We start from the raw sequence: 23,750 nt of genomic DNA, 5'->3' as shown, positions 1-23,750 counted from the left end.
CACATCCAAAAGTTCACTTTAAACAGTGATTTTCCTCATCTGAAATGGACTTAGAGAACAATATAGAGATCTGTGGGGATCTAACAAGTGTCAGAATCCCTAACGGGTTTTATTTCTTAATTTTAGTTTCCTGTGGATCTTTCTTTTCTGTGTTTTCTCACTGTAGTGTTTATTATCTGTAGATTCTTGTTCCGGTCATAGCTCTCTGCTCACTTAGTAGGGTATTCTTGTTTCTGTGCGCACAGCAGCATCCCAAGCTCCTTGCTGTGAGAGACAGTCTGCATGGTTCTCTGTCTGGGTGTTGGCACGGCAGAAAGAAAGGGATTTTTATTTAACTTTTTTGCATAAACCCTTCTTTTTTTCACCTGTGACATGTATGTATTATTTGGTTTCATGTGCATAATTTACTTTTGCTCAAATTACTCTGGTACATTTTTGTACATTTATTGAAAATGTGCTTGGATATGTGACGTATTAAATCACACGTTATTGAAGCTAATTCTTTATGTACCTTGTTATGTATATGGGGGGGGGGGGGGGGGGGGGGTCTGATTGTTGGTTTTTGGAGTGGTGGGATCAGCAGATGCTAACATAACCTGTGGTTCACCTAACAACCGAACATTGTGACTGAACCATTTGTAGCTTCGGCACCTTTGAGCTTAGAATACAAAATCTCTGCCAGAAATAAAAAAGGAGCATTTGCTAAATTGGTTAGCCAGAAGTCCATCCTTGTTTATCAGTTCCATATAAATTACTGTGATGTTACTATTTAATGAAAACTAAAAAAAAAATAAAAAATAAAAACTGATAGGGAAAAGAGCAGACTGAACAACATGAAAAAATATGACCCAAGCAGAATTTAAAGATATCTGTGCAGTCTCCTGGGGAGACTCGGTTTACATTTCCTGCACTCCTACAGAGTCATTTGCATGATATGTCCCCTTTAAAACTCCCTAAACAACCAAAAGCTAAAGAAACACATTTCAAAATCTTAAATTTAATGTACCCCTTCAGATAATTACTGTGAAACTGCTTCAATGTCAACAACAATAAATGCTTAAATAAATATAATACATTTTGTAAAAATTATACAGAAACAACAGACCAAGTGAATGCAACAAAACGAACATATTTTGATATAACTTGGACAGATGGATCAAAAAATATAATTTCTAGAACATATTTCTAGAGATATGAAATTATTATTATTATTTATTATTATCAATATTATTATTATTATTATTATTATTTTTTTTTTTTTTTTGTAGTATTAATTAAGAACGATATTGTAACCCATATCTTCTGTTTGCAAGACTTTTCCCACTCCTAAACAAAGCATAATAAGATCACGTGCTATGTTTCATGTTTTAATGATAGTTTATATATGGAAGTTCCTGAAGATTCGTCCTCCAATCCACACGGTGGCAGTAGCTGAAGCTGGAAGTTGAATGTGGACGGGCTTAGAAGGAAGAACAAGTTTCATAAGTCCTTCCTTGCTCGGCTAACCTTCTTGTAGGTTACTTCCTCCCTGCCAGGGACACCAACAAAATGCAGAGCTGTACCCAGCTTTACCGCTCCCTCGCCACGGTAAGGAGCAGCTTTGTTTCCAGCTGTTGTCGGGATGTGTCCCGGACGGCTCTGGTCCGTCCAGCCTGCGGACTTCTCCAGAGGAGCCACTGTTTGGACTAGCGGCCCGGGGCTTGCTAGCAGCCCGGCTAGCAGCCTTTGGCAGCCTCTCTGCGGCTCAGCAGGGGTGTAGAGCCCCTGTTTCTGGCTCCCATTGGAAAGAGTTAACATTCTGGAATATCGGTGATAAATTATTTTAACATTAAGTTGATATTTTTACAGATTGCGGCATTAGCAATAAAGTTTATATAGGCTGCTGTCTTTTATTGCCGGCAGCACTGGCTGTGTTAAAATGTTCCAGCATTGGGATGCTCTGCTGCTACGTGTTGTTTACACCGATCAGACTAAAAGGAGGGACCGCCTGCTCAACCATGACCCCTGGAGCTGAGCTGGGGGTGTCACCCAGATGTTGGCAGCAGTCCTGGAAGGCTGGTGACCCAACAGAACATCTGTCCCACCTCTGTTTGGTGCTAAAAGAGACCAGAATCTGACATCAGGATTAAGCCCATTTAACACAGCGCAGTAAAGTGCCTATGGACTAATGACCCAGGCCTTAAAGGCAGTAATAAAACGCTTTATCTTTCTTTTGTCAGGATGTCAGCCCAACTTAAGCTTCTGTAAGGCTGAATAATGTTCATGGTGGTGGGCTGAGAGCCATTGGTGATTTCCTTTATCCAGCCGTGTATCTGCTCAGCATCTTTGGCCGTCAGCATCTGGGAACTCCTGCCTGGCTATGAGCCGTCATCTCACCTGTATTCACTCTCCGCTTTCCAGAACGTCCTGCTTGGATGTAGGAGGTCTGCTAGACAGTCATGATATGGTCCTTTTAGACATTGGTCATCATATTCCCCCCTCAGTTCCAATCTGCACATCAGAGGATATATCAAAAAGCTAATTTTATTATGCCACTCTGCGACCTTAAACTAGCTTTACCCTCGTTTCATGACTCTTTTATAGGGGACATTTATTTTGCTTGCGTAAAACACTGTAAACTAAAGTGTTGTACAAAATGTCAGAGGAGGCAATCTAAGTTAAAGGACCCGAGATGCCATATGTTGTGGGACCTTATTAACTAAAACTGAAGCGAACGTACTCTACAGGACCCTAAAGGAGCTTTTAGCTCAGTGACTTGCCATCGACAGTATGTTTGCAGGTAGACGCGATTCTGATTCTTAACACGGCCTTACTAATGAGCTTTACGTTTAATCTTGCTGCTCTGAGCTTGACTCTCTTTGCATAGATGTTCAGGTGTGAGTCCATCATCTCAGGCCTGATCGCTGGTTCCTAGCTGAAGCAGCTGGAGGGTGTTGCAGTCAAAACTGTCCGTGGGGACATTAAAGCCCGCTAAATGAGAAACAGCACCATGGACCTCTTGGGCTCTACCTGCTGTCAGTAGTATGAGTAGCAAGGGATTCTGGGTAACCCTCAGATCTATGGTTTCACAACATTCAAGTGCCGATTGTCTGTTGGTGAGTAATATTAGTGAACTCCTGAATGGAGCTGTATTTTGCCGTGTACCACTATCTGGAAAGGATTTCTGCCGTATGTTCAGCACGTCTATTTTAGGTTTATTGACGCTGAAGTTCGTGGCCAGCGAGAAGTAACACGCTGTCTTTCCAGAGAGACGACCTGCTGTGTCCGCAGGCAGTGGCCATTTTAGGCTCATCCTTTGTTTTGAAGCCTTGGTTAAAACGCTTTTAAACTGTTGATATTATCTAGCTTATATAATGTAGCAGTGTTGAAAGATGGCAGCCATTAGAAACCGTTATTGTTATAAAACACGAAAGGGATTCTGGGTAATCCTCAGATCAGCGCCTTCACTGCGTTGTGAGGGAGAATGATGAAAGTTAAAATTTTTTAGGGGATGAGGGGGGTGCTGAAAATGTTGCCTTCTTTAGAACCACGGCCTTATGACGGAATTTCTGGCCAGCCTTTATAGGCCAGCCCTCAGTGGCTCTATGTGAACAGAGGCAGTACTTGTGGCCGATTCGATCATTGATGGACTCTGCATCATTGCTTCGCCACTCTTGTTCTGTCAGTCAGCCCCTCATGTTGATATTATCTGGTATTTAATAAAAAATGTCCTAAATACTGATGTTGATGAGCTGCTTAAATGTTTCCCAGATAATATTCTACATAGATGTGAAATCTGGTGCTAAAGCTGAGCATTTTCTTTCTGATCATGTAAATACCCAACCAATAAGAGAGCTGAACTAACGTGCAAAGGAACGAAATACTATTTATAGGGATGGAAAAAGTAGGATGGGTTGAGTGACCTGGGCTGTTGCATTTTCAGTACATTTCACAAAGCAGAATCATTAGTGCTTCATTCTGAATGAATAGAAAACAAATACTATAGAGTTATTTACTGCAGGTGAGACATATAACCTGTAAGACAACCTTACTTTAAAAATCCTGCACTCTCCCTTTAAAAGGCCAACAGATTCCTGACGCTCTTCTGTTTTCTCTGGAAACAGCTTTATGGAAATTAATACACTATATTGTTTATGATTGGATAGCTCATCCCCTATAAATTGATTACATTTTTGGATTCTACTTTCTACTTCTCACTATGAATGAACCACTTGGCGGCGTGCCTAACGTTGTTTCCTTTGCTCCACAGCGCAGTCACCATCTGCCCTTCAAGCTCCACGGTGCCACGGCGTTGTCGGTCAGAACGTACGCTGACAAAGCAGAAAGTAAGTCTGTTGGACATCTGACTTCTTTATCATAAACGGGACTTTGTGACACACGACTGTTGGCGATGCATTGAGCAGAGCTTTGTTTCAGATTCCCATCGTCAGCTTTGGACAGCTTTGACCTGCTGCTTTTAGCAAATTACTTTTTAAGAACCTATTACTACAGTTTGGTTCAGAAAAAATGTTTGGCCTTTCTGCCACGCGGGGTCAGTAATTATTGAGTGATAAAGAGGCAAGGTCACGTTGTGTGTGTGTGAACTTTTCTATAAAACTAGACTGTTATTCTAACTCAAAGATGTTTTTACCCGTGACAGTCGATGCACACCTACTGTCTTAATTTCTTGTGACACATTCCTACGTTTCCCACAGTGACCTGTGTGTCAGTATGACCCAGAGTGGGTGTGGCGCTGCAGGTGCTCGTGAGTCGCGACCGTCTTGGAGCAGCTCAGTCTGTCGGCGGTTTCACATAGAAATCAGTTCCATGTGAAGATTTCTTCCCAGCGAGCAGTTTGCTGCGTACTCGCTCCTAAAACTGAGCTCTGCGCCTCCCTTTACGCTCATTTCCACCCAAGTACATGGGAGCCTTAGAAAGGCTAATGATTTTAATAAAATCAACTGTGAACACGTACAGATGAGATATTTAATAATTTACTACATGCCATGACCTTTCTGGGGCGGGGCAGAGTGCACCCCTTGTAGAATGGAAGTAAAACACAGGTGAAGCCTGCTAACTATATGAGTGATTGATGTAGCATCAATGAAGATATGGTTTATTGATTTATTAAGTAGGGCATAAATATTCATTGGAATGTCAATTTAAACGAAATGTAAATAGAGACTGAAATTAGGGCTGGACAATAATTCAGTAACAATATATATCAATCGATAGACGTGTGGTTCAGTCGAGAGAAAAAGGGTCAATAAAAAGTTCAATGAAAGAACAGTGCATTCTAGCCTATCATGTAGGTTAATATTACAGTCATTACATTCTCCCGGCCAATCACAACACAGACCCAGTAAAGCTCTGTCACCAAGCTTCAAAGAGTTCAGAGAGCATGTTTTCTATTTTTCTACACTAACAGTTTTGTAAGTGGTGTAAGTTGGTACAATAAAAGGTTGTGTTTGAATCCATTTATTTAAAAATAGGTCACTATGCAACAGCATAAAATGGCCAGGGCTGCGCATAAAATTCATGTTTTGAATTTGTTGATAATTATCGATATCGATCAGTGTGATTTCTATTTTATCAATATGCTTTTTTTTTTTTTATATATATCATCCAGCCCTAGCTCAAATTATTTCATTTCTAAATTCCTGTTGCTTTTACATTGTTTAATGTTTTGAAGGATTTCCTAATAAACTAAAAATCATTTTAAATCTAGTCGTGTAATGTGTATAGATGAACTGCCGATAACTGCAGCAGGTTTATGTGTCAGGTCCGGTTTAATGTGTAGTGAAAACAACGTGTAGCTGTCCTACGCGCTCCATGTTCTGCTGGGAATAAATGTCTCCTCTGTGCAGTTGATGCAGACGTGACTGTGGTGGGTTCTGGTCCCGGCGGTTATGTCGCAGCCATCAAAGCAGCACAGCTTGGTTTTAAGGTGAGCAGACTTCTGGACAAATCGGTGCTTCATTAGGTCTCATTACTTTAAATATATCATACTTTGGATTGTAGGTGTGGGTCTTAGCTGAATAAATGTATTTCTGCTTTAATGATCTTCTTTAATGCTTTTCTGTTCCTTTGACAGACGGTCTGTGTTGAGAAAAACGCCACACTGGGTGGGACCTGTCTCAATGTCGGCTGCATCCCTTCAAAGGTAATAAGCGCCGCGTCAGCGACCTGCTAGCATAAAACTCAATGTTCTGCATACAAATGTAAGACTGAACTGGAGAGAAATAAAAACGAGGGCTTGTTGCTGTCAGGGTTAGATTTGGCAACTAAAACAATGTGAGAAAAATATTTCATTATCTTCCCTTTTTAATGTGGGAAAACTTAACTAAAGCTGAATAAAAAGTCAGTTTCTAAAGATAATGGCTATGATCATAAAAAACTGACATCTACTAATAAAAAATGAAACTAAAATGCAGGGAGGTGAAATTAAGTTGGATCGAATCTTATTCTAAAAAAAAAAAAGAAACTCCCCGCACAGCAGCGAGAGGCTCTCTGAGCGAAATAAAAGAGGATTTGGGGAAGAAAACACACAGATTAAACCGTTTGGTTCCAGATCAGGTCCAAATATTCTTAACATGATCTGAAACTGGTTTGCTGCCGTCGCGTTAATGACGTTATTCTCACAGAAAATCCCAAATAATTTCTGGAAAAAATGGCCACCCATTCTATAGTGCCATTCTCTGCAATGCATAGATTTATAGAGGTCAACGATATATTGGCTTCTCAAAAGGTCAAATAAAACCTAAATTCTGAGCTGGAAATCTCAGATGAGTTAAAGGGGAGATGTTGTGGATGCAGAGCAGGAGAGAAACAGAGAGAGTAGAAAATACAAAACATCCCTTCCATCGATCATAATGGGCAACATGACATTTGTGGCAATCTAGATATGTGAATCTAAAGCGATGACCAGGACCAGACAGCGTTTTGAGAATTTACTGTTAGGTGTTTCACTGCAACGTGGCTGCAGGATCAAACCCTAAACTCCAATGTGTCTCTGCGCAGCTGTCTGACCGTACAGGGTGAGCTAGCTGCTGGAGATTAGCTGGTGTCCATCTCCAGCAGTCATTGGGCGAGGGGTTGGGGTTCAGTCTGGACGGGTCGGCAGTCAGAAACATAAGCCATGATTCCATCAACCTTTTTTAATGCGCATTTTGAAATGTTGATTTAGAAAAGGTTGACAGAAACGTCAAAATTCAAAGTAACTCTAAATTTCGGGGGAAAAAACGGTTTTATGGACGCTTAAGGGGGTTTTAGATTTTTTCCATAAAGAGAAAGCGCACTAAGGAGGAGATGGAAACACGTTTGTCAAATCAGTTCTGACGTTGCAAACGTTTACCTCTCATGACTGATCAGATGTTTCTGCCTATTGAGACTAATTTCATAATGTAAGGAGTAGAAAGTATAGATACTTCCATGAAAATGTAAGGAGTAGAAGTAAAAAGAAGGCTAAAAATAATTACTCCACTAAAGTATTTGTACTTAGTTACTTGACACGTCTGCCTGCATCCTTCCTTTAAATCAATGTGTGTATTTTACATTAAAGACAAAGTGGAACTGTGTGCTTGTTTTCCCAAACCTGGTCAGTAAAGCTGATTCTTATTCTAAATGTATTGTGGACGTATGTCTGTGTAGCACCTCTAATCTAGATGTGTATATGAACAGGAGCTGATTGGTGGATGAAGTGCTAGAAGATGCCTTTTGTCATTTTATGCTCTGCATTGCATTGAAGTGCTTCTCCTAAATCTGAGTTCCTGTTTTGGTTTCTTCAGGCTCTGCTAAACAACTCCCACTTATACAAGATGGCACATGGCAAAGACTTTGAAAGCAGAGGCATTGAAAGTAAGTCCGCTGTAAAAGCTTTTTTAAAGAGCTAAAAATGCACTTGTGATTCCAGGTCTGTCCATTCAGGTTTAAACAGAAGTCAATGCTGTCTTTATATTCTTAGATTTATAATGAAAATCTCAGGGTAGGCTGTGGTGAAGTCATGCCTGTAGGGAGAACGGTCCTTTGACACAGTCTGTGGTTAGCTTGGAACAGGAACGGTAAGGATAAGTTTAAGAAAGATGGAGAGATGGTGATGTTGAGAAGTTGAAGATGGAGGTAAAGCCAGTGAGAGCTGATGCACACTCCTCCCGGTACACTAACTGGGCCAGCGGCTTGGTGGGTTTACACCTCCCTCACACAATGCTTGGCTTCAAAGAGGAGCTGGGAGAGGCTGGGTGATGTGTTGTCTAAAAAAGTGCAATTAAGGTGTTCGGCTCCTTGTGCTAATGATGTAGAGGTGTGTCTCTGTCAATTCAAACCTTATCAAAAGGTTGATTTCAGTTCATAGAGCAGTTCAAAAAGTAAATACTCGTCTAAGGAGTTATATTTTCTAGTCATTCTGACAATTCTGAAAAATATGACTTTCAGCAACTTAAACCATGCTGTTTTTCCAAAAATGTAAACATGACATATGAACAAGAAGAAAAAAAAGGTTTTTGGATGCAGAAATGTGGGCCTATGGAAACTGTCCAAGAAGTTTTGCAGTTTATGTAGAAATGTCCTGTTGGATTGCTGCACTGACTTTGGACCTTTTCAAACACAGTGAGGCGCCTCTAGCATCACTTGGCTCCAAAGTTTGCACTTGACCTCCAGCAACTTGGGTTCTTCTCCAGATTTCCAGCTTCCAGAATTTATCTCAATAGAGGACTTGAAACCAAGTGGTTTAAGATGCTCTGAGGATTTATCAACAAGTACCTCCATCAGACGACTTTAAAATGGTGCTATTGTTCCATAAAGATGGTTTTGCATCTGAGTGACTCGTCCATTATGACCGTGAAGACCACTCAGGTCATCAGACACCTGCTTATTGTTCCCAGAACCAGAACTAAACAGTGCTCTGAAGTGAACCCACTAAAAACCTGAGATGTGCAGAAACTATGGGCGTCTCTAGATAAGAACTGAAAACATTGTTGCTTCCTGGAGCTTCTGATCAGTCTCACTGTTGAACTGTTTGTCTGATTGGTCAGCGATAGAAGTGTGAGATTTAAGAATTCATTTTAACACTTGTTTTTAAGGGTTAAAGGTTTTTGTTATTGTTTTCCCTTTGATTTGCTGTAAAATACTTTGGACTACCTACTGTATTAATAAAGTTTAGAGCACGGGTCAAACTCAAGACCCGCGGGCCGAATCTGCCCCTCAAGAGCCAAATATGGCACATCATGTCATAAAAGAGAGGCATATATCCTTTTAAATTCTGTAAAGTGGCTAAAGCTGTGCCTCCTGTGGCAAATGTTGATTTTATTTTTTACTGTGTAGTAACATCATCCTGCCACTAGATGTCAGTTTTCCCACAACACATTAAGACAACCCAGAAATGTCAGGAAAAAGTGATGCAGAATGAGTTTAAAGTGTAACTCACCCAGATAAACTGTATAAACTGGGCCTAAGCGTACTACTTTTGTTACAGTGCTTTTTTTTTTTATTTCTATGTGAACTTAAATAAAATTATGAATTCAAAAGTAATATCTATACACGTACAACCGGCCCTTTTAATGACTTCATGATGCCAAAGTGGCCTAACATAGAAATGAGTTTGACACCCCTGCTTTAAGTAATGACCTGAAATGACATCGGTTGTTGCTGCACAATGAGTACAGTAGAGCAAAAACGTGAATAACACAAAGACAGAAAAGGTTTGAGCAAAACCACTCTAAAGCAAATTCCACCTTTATGTCTGTTATCTTTATATCTGATAACTGTACGCTCCAAACGACGTGCCGATGTTGCACATCTAGCTGTCTTGCATGAAATGGCTACATTTCCAGTTTCTGATTAGATGGGCGTTTTTTTAATTTAAACATAAAAGAATGAGGCTGACTATAGTTTTACATTCATGCTCATTTGTCTTATTTTAACTTTTTAATGTTTTATAAATGGATTTCTTTTTGTTTTGTTTTTGCTTTTTTTCCCCCACTAAGACTTGGTTGATTAACCATCAGTTAGAAGAAACCTTTGTAAAGTCTTTCCAGTAAAAGTTACAGCAGAACTGGGGCTTGGCCTCTTGCACAATGTCAGGAAGATGCGAGCTGAGGCCTCAGACCTGTAATGGGCAGGAAGGCGCAGCAGTACCTCATCCTCGCTGTCTTTCACAGTCTCTGGGATCTCATTAAACCTGGAGAAGATGATGGCTCAGAAGAGCGGGGCAGTGAAGGCGCTGACTGGAGGAATTGCGCATCTCTTCAAACAGAACAAAGTGAGCGTTTTGGATCTGGCTTCATGTTGCTTCGCTTGTCGTATTAGACGCTGAGATATTTAGATATTCTGCTGTGTGACGCGTCTCTGTTCAGGTAACCCACGTTAACGGTTTTGGCAAAATAAGCGGTAAAAACCAAGTCACCGCCACTGCAGCAGACGGCACCCAGCAGGTCATCAACACTAAGAACATCCTGATCGCCACAGGGTCAGAGGTCACCCCCTTTCCTGGTATCCAGGTACCTTCTGATCTCTAATCCACTGTCATTTGTTCATAGCTGCAAGAAGCACTGACACTCTGTTTAATTCTGTAGAAGCATTCATAAATTTTTTTTTTTTCTTTAGATTGACGAGGAGTCTATCGTCTCGTCGACTGGAGCTCTGTCCCTAAACAAAGTGCCGGAGGAGCTGATTGTAATCGGAGCCGGCGTTATTGGAGTCGAGCTGGTGAGCAACAGTTCGTTTTAACATGCTGTCAATCATCATTTAGTGTCCACCTGAACCTGGCAGCAGCAGCTTTCTCTGCCTGTCGTGGTTTAGCAGATGGAGAGGCCGCTTCAGCTTGTTTTCTCACGGTAACGTCCGCCCTGTCCACAGGGGTCTGTGTGGGAGCGTCTGGGTTCTAAAGTGACGGCAGTGGAGTTCCTGGGCCACGTGGGCGGCATGGGCATCGACATGGAGATCTCCAAGAACTTCCAGCGCATCCTGCAGAAGCAGGGCGTCAAGTTCAAGCTAAGCACCAAAGTCATGGGAGCCACCAAGAGGCCCGACGGAAAGATCGACGTGGCGTGAGTTTGCAAAGAGAACAAAAAAAAACTTGAAGTTTTTTTTTTTTCGTAATCGGTGGCTGGCGTTGAATCGCTTGTAACTCTGAGGGTTTGATGTTACAGAGTCGAGGCAGCAACTGGTGGGAAGAACGAGACCCTGACTTGTGACGTGCTGTTGGTCTGCATCGGCAGGCGGCCGTTCACCGCCAACTTGGGTCTGGAGACCGTTGGTATCGAGTTGGACAACAGAGGTCGTATACCCGTCAACAACCGCTTCCAGACGAAAGTACATGGGTATAACACTTAAGCTTGGAGCATATCTATCCATTCCTATCCATTGTCTGTAGCTGCTTGTTCCTACTCAGGGCAGTGGGGGGGCTGGAGCCCATCCCCAGGGAGGGACTGTGATGGACGACAAAAGCCTTTTGCTCACATATGCATCATGTGTTTTGAGCTTAAAAAATCAGTGACTCTAACTTGATGCTAAAATAATGTTAGAACAGGCCTTCTCATCACATGCCATCTTCTGCTGAAGTTGGGGCTGTCACTCAGTGAATTCATTGTTCACTGGTGGCTTTTATTCTGGCGAACATCTGTGTCTGACTAACAGACTCTATAAGAGACCAGGATGACGACCACATTCAGGCTGCTTTTCCTGACCAGAGCTTTTCTGTTGCCAATCTAAAAACCTAAAGAAACGTATAAAATGGAAATATAGCTCAGCACTCTATAGCTGTGTTTGTATGTAGTGTTGTAAATCGGTTTGTTAAAGCATTGAGTGCTGACGCCTGAAGCTGTTATTAATTATAGTATTTCTGTTTTTACCCCCCTTTCTCCATCAGCATTTATGCAATCGGTGATGTGATCGCTGGCCCAATGTTGGCCCACAAGGCTGAGGATGAGGGCATCATCTGCGTGGAAGGCATGGCTGGAGGTGCCGTGCACATAGACTACAACTGCGTTCCCTCCGTCATCTACACGCACCCTGAGGTGGCCTGGGTGGGCAAAACGGAGGAGCAGCTTAAGCAGGAGGTGAGTCGGCCTCTGAGAGTTCAGCCTCATGGTTGGCTCAGTTCATTTTCAGCTGAGGTAGAGCATACGAGTTAAAGAAAAGGTTCTGAGCCACACGGGAGCTATTCAGCTAAAGGTTCTGTAAACTAAGGCATATGCTGACAACGGATCAGTTGATTATGAGTCTGATTGCTGTCAGAGAGGATGGGGAAGGACAAGGATTTGGCTCAATTTTGGCCATCAGAGAAACATGCTGTGAAAACCGAGCCAGAATGTAGGGCTTTAGAATAAATGAAGAGTCATGTTTTAATTAATAATATCATATCCTTTTAAATGTCATTTTCAGCTGTCTTCAGTTTAGTTGTTATATAAGGCTGGACAGCTGTGGACAGACCCACACTAGCTGCCTTTAACACTGAACTACTGCTGTTTCCAACATAAAACTTCAGGGAAATCCCCCAGAAATGTGTGTAATCCTGGCGGTAGGTGTCATGGTGGGTTGTGGGAGTTGAGCGCGGCGCCTTCCAACACCAGGGGTGCACACGCGAGGAGCGTTGTGGGATAGAGCTCGAAGGAGGGGTGCAGCCTATTGACCTGGTAGACTTAAGACAACTTTATTTGTCATTTTGTATGTACAGAGTGCATACAGAACAAAATTTCGTTGCATACAGCTTGTAAATTACAGTATAAGGTGCAGCAGTGATTCAAACGTAAACAATTGAAATGTAAACAGTGCAGGGGAAAGAAACAGTGTGCGATCACAGTGTACAAGAGTGTGCAGAAATGGTGGTGCAAAAAGGCATTTGTGCAAAAATGCATTTAGAGACTAAAAGTTCGTCAGCATTTGTAATGCTAGATAGAGATGCTGTGATGCAAATGTGGTGCAGAGTCCAGTTTATAGTTCAGCAGTTCAACAGTCTGATGGCAACAGGGAAAAAGCTTCTGCAGAACCTGGTGGACCTGCAGCGGATGCTGCGGAACCTCTTCCCAGAGGGAAGCAGGGAGAACAGTCCATGGTGGGGGTGCGAGGGGTCTCTTATGATGTTATGGGCTCAGGAAACACAGCGCTGGGACAAAATGTCCTTAATGGGCGGAAGAGGAGCCCCGATGATCCCTTCTGCTGTCCTCTCCACTCTCCTCATGTTCTTCCAGTCAGAGGCACTGCAGCCTCCACACCACTCAGAGAGACAGCTGGTCAGAATGCTCTCTATGGTGCTTCTGTAGAAAGTCGTGAGGTTGGGCGGGGGCAGGTGGGCTCTCCTCATCCTCCGCTGGAAGTACAGTCACTTCTGTGCCCTCTTTACCAGTGATGTGGTGTTCACAGACCAGGTGAGGTTGTCCGTGATGTGCACCCCCAGGAACTTGGTGCTGCTGACCACCTCCACAGCTGAGCTGTTGATGAGCAGTGGAGCGTGGTGAGGCCAGTTTTTCCTGAAGTCGACGATGATCTCCTTCGTCTTCTCCATGTTCAGGATCAGGCTGTTGTCTCTGCACCAGCCCACCAGCTGCTCCACCTCCTCTTTGTAGTCCTGGTCGTTGTCTCTGATCAGGCCCACCACCGTTGTGTCGTAAGCAAACTTTATGATGTGATTTGTGGTGAACCTGGGGACGCAGTCATGTGTCATCAGAATGAATAGCAGGGGGCTCAGGACGCAGCCCTGAGGGGAGCCCATGCTGAGGGTGATCACATCAGAGATGTTCTGTCTGACCCGGACCGACTGAGGTCTGTTTGTGAGGAAGTCTAGCAGCCAGATGAGGTGTGGGTCAATCTAATAGCAGCTAGCGCCATCTTATTTTGACCAGGAGGTTTTCTCCCAGACGGGAACTTTACTGACGGTTTTGTTGTTTCAAACAAAAGCCTGGTGGAGGGAGCAATTGAAGCCTGGCGGCCCGCCAGGGGAAACTCTGGGATGCTGCAAGGAGTAGTAACTTGTGGAATGGAGGAAAAGGACATTGAAATGTCAAAGCTGGCATAATCTGATGCCTGATCTTTGTTAGCTTTGCAAACGACTGATTATTTTAGCTTTAGCGTGTGTTCAATTTGAATACCCAGCATCATTTCACAATCTGCATCTCTCCTTGTTCTTTCCAGGGCATCCCATACAAAGTTGGCAAGTTTCCTTTTGCTGCCAACAGCCGAGCTAAGACCAACGCAGACACTGATGGCCTAGTGAAGATTCTCAGTCACAAGGAGACGGATAGGATGCTCGGAGCCCACATCCTTGGAACGGTAAGAGCTCAGAACCATTCACAACAACTGTGGACTTGACGCGTTGCTGCGGGCATTTGCTGGTAAACAACCAGCAAATGGGAACCCCGGTCCGGACATAAAAAGCTGACAGATGACCTCGAGGAGTGGGTCTCAGTTCGCTTCTCGGTCCAGAAGACAAAGTCACCCTTTACTAGAAGCAGACACCACAGATGGTCATTGCTAAAGAAGCAATGACAATCGTACACTGTGTCTTGGATTAGGAAAAAACCCAAGAAGTCCGACATTGTAATCTGATCACATGTTTATGTTTCACTGCAGGGAGCTGGAGAGATGATCAACGAAGCCGCGCTGGCCATGGAGTATGGTGCTTCCTGTGAGGACATCGCTCGGGTCTGCCACGCACATCCCGTACGTTCCCTGCTTCATCCAAACTTTACTCAGCAGTCCAAGGCTTTGTTTGGCTCTAGGAGCAGACACCCTGCAGCCATCCAGAGGAATAAGAGCAATAGTTTAGATATTATCCTCTAACTTTCTAAAAATGATATGATCATGAATAGAACTAGATATAAAATTTCACTCTTCTTTTTTCCTACTACATGAACAGTAACAACAATGTTTCTAGAAGGTTAGCGTACGGAGCAGAGTAAGCTTGACCAGGGCTAAGTTGGGTTCCTGGTCTGGAGCGGGCAGTGTCATGTGGGTGACCCATGTGGGGCGAGCTTGTATAGCTCATATTGCCGAAAGAGATGTTGGTTCAGTGGAGAGGTGTCAGAATACACAGGGCATCGCACTTTGCTGTGATGAAAATGATCAGATCTGCATGCACATGCTCAACATGTCTACCTGCAGAAGAACTCACAGTGGGCACTAGCCCAGCAGCTGGGCTACCTTACACAGCGTTTTACTGATTATAAACTAAATTGCTCTGCATTTATACTATCATCCTTGCTTCAGAAATTAATCCAAATAATAATAATAAAAAAGTATTTGTTACCCCTGTTCTGAGGAGAGTCTGAGGAACTTGTTTTGGTGCTGTCTCTTTAAATCTAAAGGAGGCCCATCACACCCCATCCCCCTCCAGATTGTTCCACTCCACCCCGATCGGCTATTTTTGTAGTATGCTGGGGGACAGAGTAATGAATTCTGTGGGTTAATGCACCCAACAACCAAATATTTTGACTTTATCCACTTGCAGCTTCAGCTTCCTTTAGCTTGGACTACAAAATCGTTCGGAGAAATAAAAATGGCCGATTAGCAAAATTAGTACACTGGAAGTCCATGACCCTGTTTAGCAGCTCTTCAGCAAATATTGTGATGTAATTGTTCAAAAGACGTAATATAAATCAGACAAAAATGTATAAATCTTGAAAAATATGACCCAAACTGAATATAAATATATCTAGGCAGCACCTGGACAGACTACATTGAAATATTCTGCACTACTAGAGACTCCAAGTACACAACGAAATGTATTTAAGGGCTGAAAAAGGAGATATTTCCCCTTAAAGGTTGCTAGTTGGCAGTTTTACATTTTACCCTCCTGCTTACTTTCCCTTCTCTGCTCTGCCGTTTTCTTGTAGACCGTGTCGGAGGCGTTTAGAGAAGCCAACCTGGCAGCGTCGTTCGGCAAAGCCATCAACTTTTGAGGTGACTGTGGCGACAGCGTTGGACGTGGCGGCGGAGAAACAAGACGCTCAGTGTCGCCATCGTGACCTTGACTGATGTGAACCACCATTGATCCTGCGTCCACCGCAACAGGATCACTATAATTAGTTTCATGTTATTTAAGTGTCCCAAAAAGAATATTAAAAGGAGTTTTAATGGTAAACGAATGTCGACTTGAGTGAGACTTTGTTTTTTCGCACATACTTTAAAGATCCCACGGGAGTTTTTTTTCTCTCCCCATTTTTGGAACCGAGAGATGGATGGTATTTTGAGGTGACCATGTTCTCTTCTAACTGAAGGCAAGGATGTGTTTGTCTGACTTGTTCTCTTTTCGTTTTTTTCTGGGTGAAAGAGTTGTGAAAAGTCTAATCGGGAGCTAGCTAAGATTAGTAGCCTTTCTACCTGGATGACAGATATTTGCAAAAGAAGTGTCTGCTATGTTTGCACCCATACCCCTCATGTAAACATCACATTTATACAAAATGTTATCTTCTCCACAGCTCTTGTATTGGTTTACTCCTTTTAGAGCATCGAGGACTCCGTTTAAACAGTAAACTATGGGGGAGGCCTTTCCTGAATCAGTTGGTTGACTGTGATTGCGCTATTCATCCAAACCAATAAATAAAGTTCCATAAATACATTTGTTTCTCTTTTTTTCTTTTTCATTAGGTTTATAAGGGTTTTAAATTCAGCCAACTTGATACAATTTCTTCTAGAGCAGTGATCACCAGCCTTTTTGAAATTGAGAGCTACTTCACTGGTACTGTCATACGAAGGGCTACCTGTACTGACCTTTGACCTAGAAGAGTGCAAGCTCACCTTAACTTTATGTAATATAAATGTTTTTAATGCTTTTGTCATTTTTAAATCTATGTCAATACAAGTATGATTGAAAAAGGAAGAGCAACTAAATTAAATAGCAACTTAAATGCAGCTCACTGGAGGGTTGTGGTAGTTTTAGAACAGACTTGAGGGCACCACATGTGGTCGTTAGGGGCTACCTGTTGCCCATGGCCGTGGGCACCATGTTGGTGACCCCCGCTCTAAAGTATCCCACCAGATCAAACCCAGAAAGGGTTGTCTTTCTGTTATCCAAGTCTTTATGCTGCACATTGTCTTCATAGTTTCACATGTGGACAATCTCTGATATGAGGTGGTGTGTGCTGTATAGCTCTGGTCCCCAGCTGCTGGTACAGATCCATTGGTATTTTTATTACTGGGAAGCAGAATAAACAGTTTGTTGTATTTCCATTTTTAGAACGATAAAATACATCCATATTTATGATAAACAGGATTTTCTTTCTGTCCGTCTGATCCCCTTGGCTCTATTGACAGCTTCCTGTTTCAGTTACATGACTTACCAGTTGCAGAAGATCAGCCAAGATTAGTCAAACCCAAATGTCTTTGAAGAGCGATTTTGCGAAGGGGAAAAGGTCGAGTGATCAGCCAGAAGACCTTTGTCTGCTTTTAAAAGAGGCAGAGTGTTGTTTTCCTACAACAAATGACCCAGAAGCAAGTAAATGGCTTCAGCACTGCTTTGTAAACATGCCTGGTATGAGGCCCCTGGGAAAATGATCTTGTCTGGTCCCTTCTGCCATTACCTCCCTTTCATATCATCTGTGGTTGATCATTTTTGCTTGTTTTCTAGTTGACCTTTGAGTCAAAACAATTATTGAATTATCTTTATGGCAGAAAGTTTGCTTGCTATTAGGCATCTCGTTTATTAAATAAAAACACTTAAGATAAAATGTGCATTTTATAGATTTTCAGTGCCGGGTTTTTCCCAAGGATTTATTTAATCAAGAGTTCCTCAGCACAGAACATTGTGAGTGTTTATTGCCCCCTGCTGGACGGGAGCCCCAAAACATTCTTAAAGGTATTTTTTTCCTTTTACTGGACCTGTAACAAATTCACCAGTGTTTTTATTTATTTATTTATTTAAATGAGCAAATTTATCTGGTGTTGCTGCTGTTGCAGTGTCAGTTTAGGTGAAGACTATGGTATTTTTAAGTATTTTTACAATGGACAATTCAGAAGTTTGGACATGGCATCCCTTGAAGTAAGTTATATAATTTATGAGTAGTTATAGTCCTCAACATATTGGCCTTTTGTTATACTGCTTTACTGCAACTTATAACGTATTTATGTAACAAGGGAGACGGGTAAGATGTATTAAAATGTTTTAGAAGAAAAGCCGATAACTAACATCTCAGCTTTTTTACAGTCATCAGTATGTTACATGCAACCTGTATCAACTACCTAGGAGAAAAGGAAAATATATTGGGTGGAAAATCATTTCTGTTACAAATGACCAGATATTTTCTCTCTAGCACATACCTGGGGCCAACAGAGGCTTGCATATGGACCCCTCTAAAGTTTCTAAAAAATAATAATAAAAAAAAGCTTAGCTGACTTTCCCTAAACTGTTCGTGTGAGACGAGCTGTTTGTTTTGTCATTTCGCTGAAGCTGATCTTGTAGATGACACACGCTCTCATTAAATAAGAAGTATTCCTGAAACTCCACCTGTGTTTGAACACGGCAGGGTTGGGCCGCGGCTGCTGCTCCAGGCTGAAGTAAACACACTCACTAAGCTGAAGATGAAGGACCTCAGCCGAGCAGGAAGACACGCTCCCCAATAGTCTGGAGATATGAAGTAATACAGCCAAAAACAGCATTTTGGACCAACTGACTCAGGTATTGTGCTGATGGGTTTTTTTCTTCCAATTTTGTCTTTGTGTCCTTGTGTACCTTCTTCAGACGCTGTCAGCCCAGATATGCCTCTGGTTAATAAAAATAAACAACCCAAACCTCTAATACTGGTTGCTCTGCACATCTAATAAACCTAAAAATCTGGTAAACTACACTTGTTTGCAAGTTCATTCAAGGAGAATCTTTTCTATTATTATAAGTTTGAATTATTTACTGTGCTTTAATTAGTTCAAATATTTAAGTGCTCTTAGAAACATTAATTTGTTTGAGTTTTGAAAACAAAATCCCATTTTCTGTTACAAATTGAAATAAAATAAACATTTGAAATACATTTATTGCAATTTAATGAGATTTAAAACAGACCTTCAGATGTTTTCTCCTTTTCTTCAAATCAAGAGAACCAAGACAACCAACCGTCTCTTAGGACCTCTCTAGGATCAAAACACCAGTTAAAGGTTTAACATCCTGCATTCAATGCAACACCATCATTATCACTTGAATAAAGGTGGCAAACCCTGTGGACTTAACATGCATGGTTTCTGGACTGTGAGTACTGCACAGAGAACTAACATTTTAAACCAAGGTGGATCAGTGAAACCTCAGGACTCATCCTGCTCAAAGTTCAGTGCACAGTGGTTTAAAGGGATTTCTTATTTATTTATTTATTTGGGAAAATACTTTAAATATTACAATGTTATCATTCATATTCAATTAAAGTGGAATAAATAAGGAACAGAAATAAATTGAAACATAATTTCACCCATAAATGACAAAGAGCTGTGGAACGTTCTCCAGTTGTATGATACAAGTACTGCTCCTAAAATTAAAATATTGTGAAAACAGGTCAATCATTTCAGAAAGTGAAACTCAGATATTATAAAGATTCATTACACATAGAGTGAAATATTTCAAGCTTTTGTTTCTTGTCGTTGCAACAATGTCATGATAATAGCTTATAGATAAAACCCAATATTTGAATATTGATAAAAGGGAAACACTGGAAACTCATGGTGTCACACCCCGGTCAGCTAATTAACTTCAAACAGCTGCGGAGGTTTCCTGATGCTCTAAATGGTCTCAGTCTGGGTCAGTGGGCGAAACCATCATGGGGAAGCCATTGCTAATGGAGCTGGTTTTTGACACAGAGCTGTAGCCAAATATATTTATAGACAGGAGGAAGGAGAAACTTTGTTAACAAAAGAAGCATCAACAGCATGGATACCTGCAGCCTTGAGAGGATTTTTCAAGCAAACTCCATTGAAGAACTTGGGGGAGCTTCACAAGGAGTGGACTGACTTCACAAGAGCTACTCCACACAGACGAATCCTAGCCATGGGCTACAAATGTCACATTGCTGGAGTCAAGCCGCTCCTGAACCAGAAACTGGACTGTTGCTCAGTGATCCAAAGTCCTGTTTTCAGATGAAAGTCATTTTCGGATTTTATTTGGAGAGCAACATTACTTGAGGTCCAGTGTGAAGTTTCCAGTCAATGATGGTTCTGGTCCACCGGGTTTTCTGAAGTCCACAGTCAAATATATTTGACTGTGTTTCAAGAGAAATGCAAGATGTCTCTGGAGACACATGATATCTGGTGTGATCCGCTTTGACAACCGCGATACAAGAGTTGGTCGACGTCAAAGAGACAAACTAGCTGCAATCAGAGATGTGGGGGATAAATGGGTTGAAATTTTATCTTTGCTGTACAATCCTGGTCCCTGTGTTTCTGTAGATGAGCATCTTGCTCCATTCAGGGGGCGCTGTTCTTTCCGACAGTACATGCCCAACAAGCCTGCCAAGTACGGCATCAAAATATGGGCAGCCTGTGATGCAAAATCCAGCAATGCACGGAATATGCAATTATATACTGGAAAGCTATCTGGAGGAAAAGATGAGAAGAATCAGGGGATGCGTGTGGTGCTGGGGATGAGTGAAGGGCAGCGAGGTCATAACATCACTTGTGATAACCTCTTTACGTCCTACCGCCTTGAAGAAGAACTTCAGAAAAGAAAGCTGACCGTGTTGGGAACAGTAGGAAGAAATAAGCCAGAACTTCCCAGTGAAATTGTGAAGATGCAAGGCGGACCTCAGCTTTCCTCAGTCTTTGCTTTCACTGAAAAAGCGATTGTTGTTTCATACTGCCCAAACATCTGCAGAAAGCACACAGTAACATTCTGCCCATCATGTGGAGAACTTTGAAATTGTTGAATGTTCAAAATCTTAGTAAATAGCGCATGTTAAAGGTAAAGTTTGAAATAAATGTTTTTGTGAACATTTTGCTAACTTAAGCAAAACAGTTCTTAAATAAAATATTGGAATTAAAAATCTATTGTTTGTCACTTGACTAAATGTTTAAGTAATCTAATATATATTGGGTATTGGTTTAACCTGTTTTCTTGACTGTTTTGTATGCATTTACACAGTGCGGGTCAAAATCACCCACAACATAATCAATGTAATTTTTTTTTCAACATAATTGCCAAAACATAAGCCAGAAGCAAATATTTCAATAAAACCCTGTTGAGCTGGTAGTAATACATTTTATTATAGTTTTCCAGTAGCTGGATTAAATACTCATTACCTGGGGGACTATATTTGCTGTGAACCCAAAGGAGAAGGACTGTAAAACTGTTTGATTAATTATCTATTAATGGCAAGCAGGGTCTCCTTAACTTGCTGGGAGGGCCGGGGGCCAAGGGGTCTGGAAGACAGAGAGAGAGAGAGAGAGAGAGAGAGAGAGAGAGAGAGATGTCTTACACCCCTGAACTAATTATCCCAAAGCATCACAAATTGCAAAGATTTTGTAACAGAACCACCTGTGAGTGATGTGTTTAGCAAATGAAAGTCGGACTCAAACTGAGTTTTGTCATTTACTTTTTTAGGCTTTTCAGCATAAATGGCCTTTTAATTGAATGTTTTACTGAGACGTTTTCTGTTTTATTTTGCTGACCACTCTCCGACAAAAGACTGAAACTGGGTGTAAATGCAGGAAGGAGACGTTTCCTCCCTCTGATTAAAAGGCTTAGACTCCACTTCACTTCAGCAGTAAAATGTCCCTTCCTTCCTCTTCAGTCCCACTCTAGCTCAACTTTTCTTTTAATCCAGAGTCTGAGGGCTCTGAAGCAGTTGTCTGGGCTGAATAAAGATGTTGACCTATCTGTAAAGCCTACACACAAGTGAGTACAACCTTTAAATTACTGTTTAGTCTTTTTGTTTCGAAAAGGGTTTGTGTTTTGACTATCGGATTTACTGCTTAGTTTCCAAGAGATGTCGTAAACTGCAGGAATAGAAACTAAGAATATAGTAGCAAAAAAGATAGATTTTAGCTTACACTAAAAATAAATTATTCTTAAAATGAAGAGAACATGGTGGAGCATATACAAACCCTTTTTTTTCAAATGTTTTGCAGTCTAATGTCACTAACATGATCTCTGTTGTTGTCAGATAGTCTAGTCAAATATGGCAAATTACCGAGATGGAGTAGTGGAATAACAGAAAACCAACTCATGCTGCTGATTCTGGGTAACTGAATTATTATTTAATTAGAGAGGACATTTTGGGAGAAAACAGGGCTCAAACTTGTGGCCCTAATTTACCTTTGCTGTTATTAATGTTACTAGTTTAACCTTTATTTTACATGGTGAAATGTTTGAGAATTAGCTAACTTCTAAGGATGAAGGCAGTAAATATCGTACCTGCTGCTTAGGGTGCATTGCTTTCTTAATATCTGAGTAAAACGGTCCTTTTGATCTGATGTCTCATCGGGTTCCTCTGTTTCTTTAGACATGATGGCTTATTAAAATTCTAAGCTGTATTGAGGTTACTTGTAAAAATTGTATAAACATTGTCCTTCTTAAATTAATGAAAACAAAACTCTAAAGATTTCTTTAAAATATTATATATGACAATTAACTACTCTGGGGTTTATATGTGCCTCTCTGAGAATCTGAATCAGCTTTATTTGTCTATTAATGTGTGCACAATCAAGGAATTTGACTTTAGTCACAGCGTGCAGACATTAGGTATCATTGTGGTCATCAGATTGACAGCCTGGAGGAGGAAACTGTCTCTGTGGCTGCTGTTTTTTTTTTTTTTTTCAAATAGTGCTCTGGCGCACCGACATGAAGGTAAAAGTCTAAACAGGTTGTGTACAGGGTGTGTGGGGTCTGCAGAGATGTTAGCTGCCCTTCTCCTGACCCTAGACTTGTACACATCCTGAATGGCGGGGAGGACGGCGTTGATGATCCTCTCTGCAGACCTGGTCGTTTGTTGTAATTAAAGGATTAAAACAGGATCTACATAATAAAAATTTAAATTTGCACATTAAATCTAGTTTCAAACCTTTTGACCGGTTATAAGAGAAGGCTGGCTATATGAAACACTGTGATGAAGGCTTTTAACAGTGGCTGAATCAGACAAGAGGTTAAAATGCTGCTAGTTGTTTATTTAGGGTGGAGGCCTATGGGTGGAATTCCAACCATGCATGTTGTTTATCTATAAGTGCTGAACCGCCTGTAGCTCCTGCAGGTTAAGCACCAAGCCAGACTTCATTGTGATTACTGGGAGCAGAGCACACAGGTGCATCTCAAAAAATCTGAATATTGCATAAAAGTGCACTATTCAGAAAGTGAAAGGGTTGTTTTATTGTGATTCATTACACATAGAGTAAAATACTTCAAACTGTCATTACTTGTAATTTTGCTGCTTATGGCTTACAGGTAAATAAAATCATAATATCACATTAGAGCAATCAAAAAAGGATGTTTGAAGCAGAAATGTCAGGCTTCTGAAAAATATGTCCAACCCAGTCTCACTGAAAAATGTGTAATATCCACGTTGGTCCACAAGGGAAACGTAATGTTGTCACAATTTGGCTTCTTAATACGTTTCAGTCCTACGTTTTATTTGGCCTGCTCATTTACATTGGCTTGCAGCCAGGTCACATGACCATCAAGTTTCCCCCAGCGAAAAATGAACATGGTTGCCACTGTGCAGGTATAATAGAAGCTTAGATTGCTGTGATAGCTGCCTTCAGGTCATCTGCCTTGCTGGGTCTGGTGTCTCTCATCTTCCTCTTGACAACTTCCCAGAGATTTCCTGTGGGGCTTACTTCAGGGTATTTTGCTGGCTATTCAAGAACAGGAACACCATGCT

The 23,750-nt window shown here is 41.5% G+C and overlaps 1 protein-coding gene across 1 annotated transcript; it reads left to right on the top strand.

Moving 5' to 3' along the window:
• Nucleotides 1-1,447: 1,447 nt before the first annotated feature.
• Nucleotides 1,448-16,528, top strand: dldh (dihydrolipoamide dehydrogenase). The gene is made up of 14 exons (XM_012863632.3): nt 1,448-1,587; nt 4,250-4,325; nt 5,847-5,926; nt 6,074-6,142; nt 7,767-7,836; nt 10,134-10,234; nt 10,329-10,472; nt 10,579-10,680; nt 10,831-11,021; nt 11,124-11,294; nt 11,843-12,032; nt 14,104-14,241; nt 14,542-14,631; nt 15,804-16,528. The coding sequence occupies exons 1-14, from the start codon at nt 1,549-1,551 to the stop codon at nt 15,867-15,869; spliced, it is 1,527 nt and encodes a 508-aa protein (XP_012719086.2). The 5' UTR covers nt 1,448-1,548; the 3' UTR covers nt 15,870-16,528.
• The last annotated feature ends 7,222 nt before the right edge of the window (nt 16,529-23,750 follow it).

This window comes from Fundulus heteroclitus, chromosome 2, assembly GCF_011125445.2.
Source record: "Fundulus heteroclitus isolate FHET01 chromosome 2, MU-UCD_Fhet_4.1, whole genome shotgun sequence".
NCBI lineage: Eukaryota > Metazoa > Chordata > Actinopteri > Cyprinodontiformes > Fundulidae > Fundulus > Fundulus heteroclitus.
This window is presented reverse-complemented; position numbering and strand designations above follow the sequence as displayed.

What these genes read in the sequence shown, in the direction of transcription:
- dldh (XM_012863632.3), top strand. Translation starts at nt 1,549, where the DNA reads ATGCAGAGCTGTACCCAGCTTTACCGCTCCCTCGCCACG. An exon ending in GTACGCTGACAAAGCAGAAA is followed by an intron (nt 4,326 to 5,846) that starts GTAAGTCTGTTG and finishes TCCTCTGTGCAG; the next exon opens with TTGATGCAGACGTGACTGTG. An exon ending in ATCTCTTCAAACAGAACAAA is followed by an intron (nt 10,235 to 10,328) that starts GTGAGCGTTTTG and finishes GTCTCTGTTCAG; the next exon opens with GTAACCCACGTTAACGGTTT.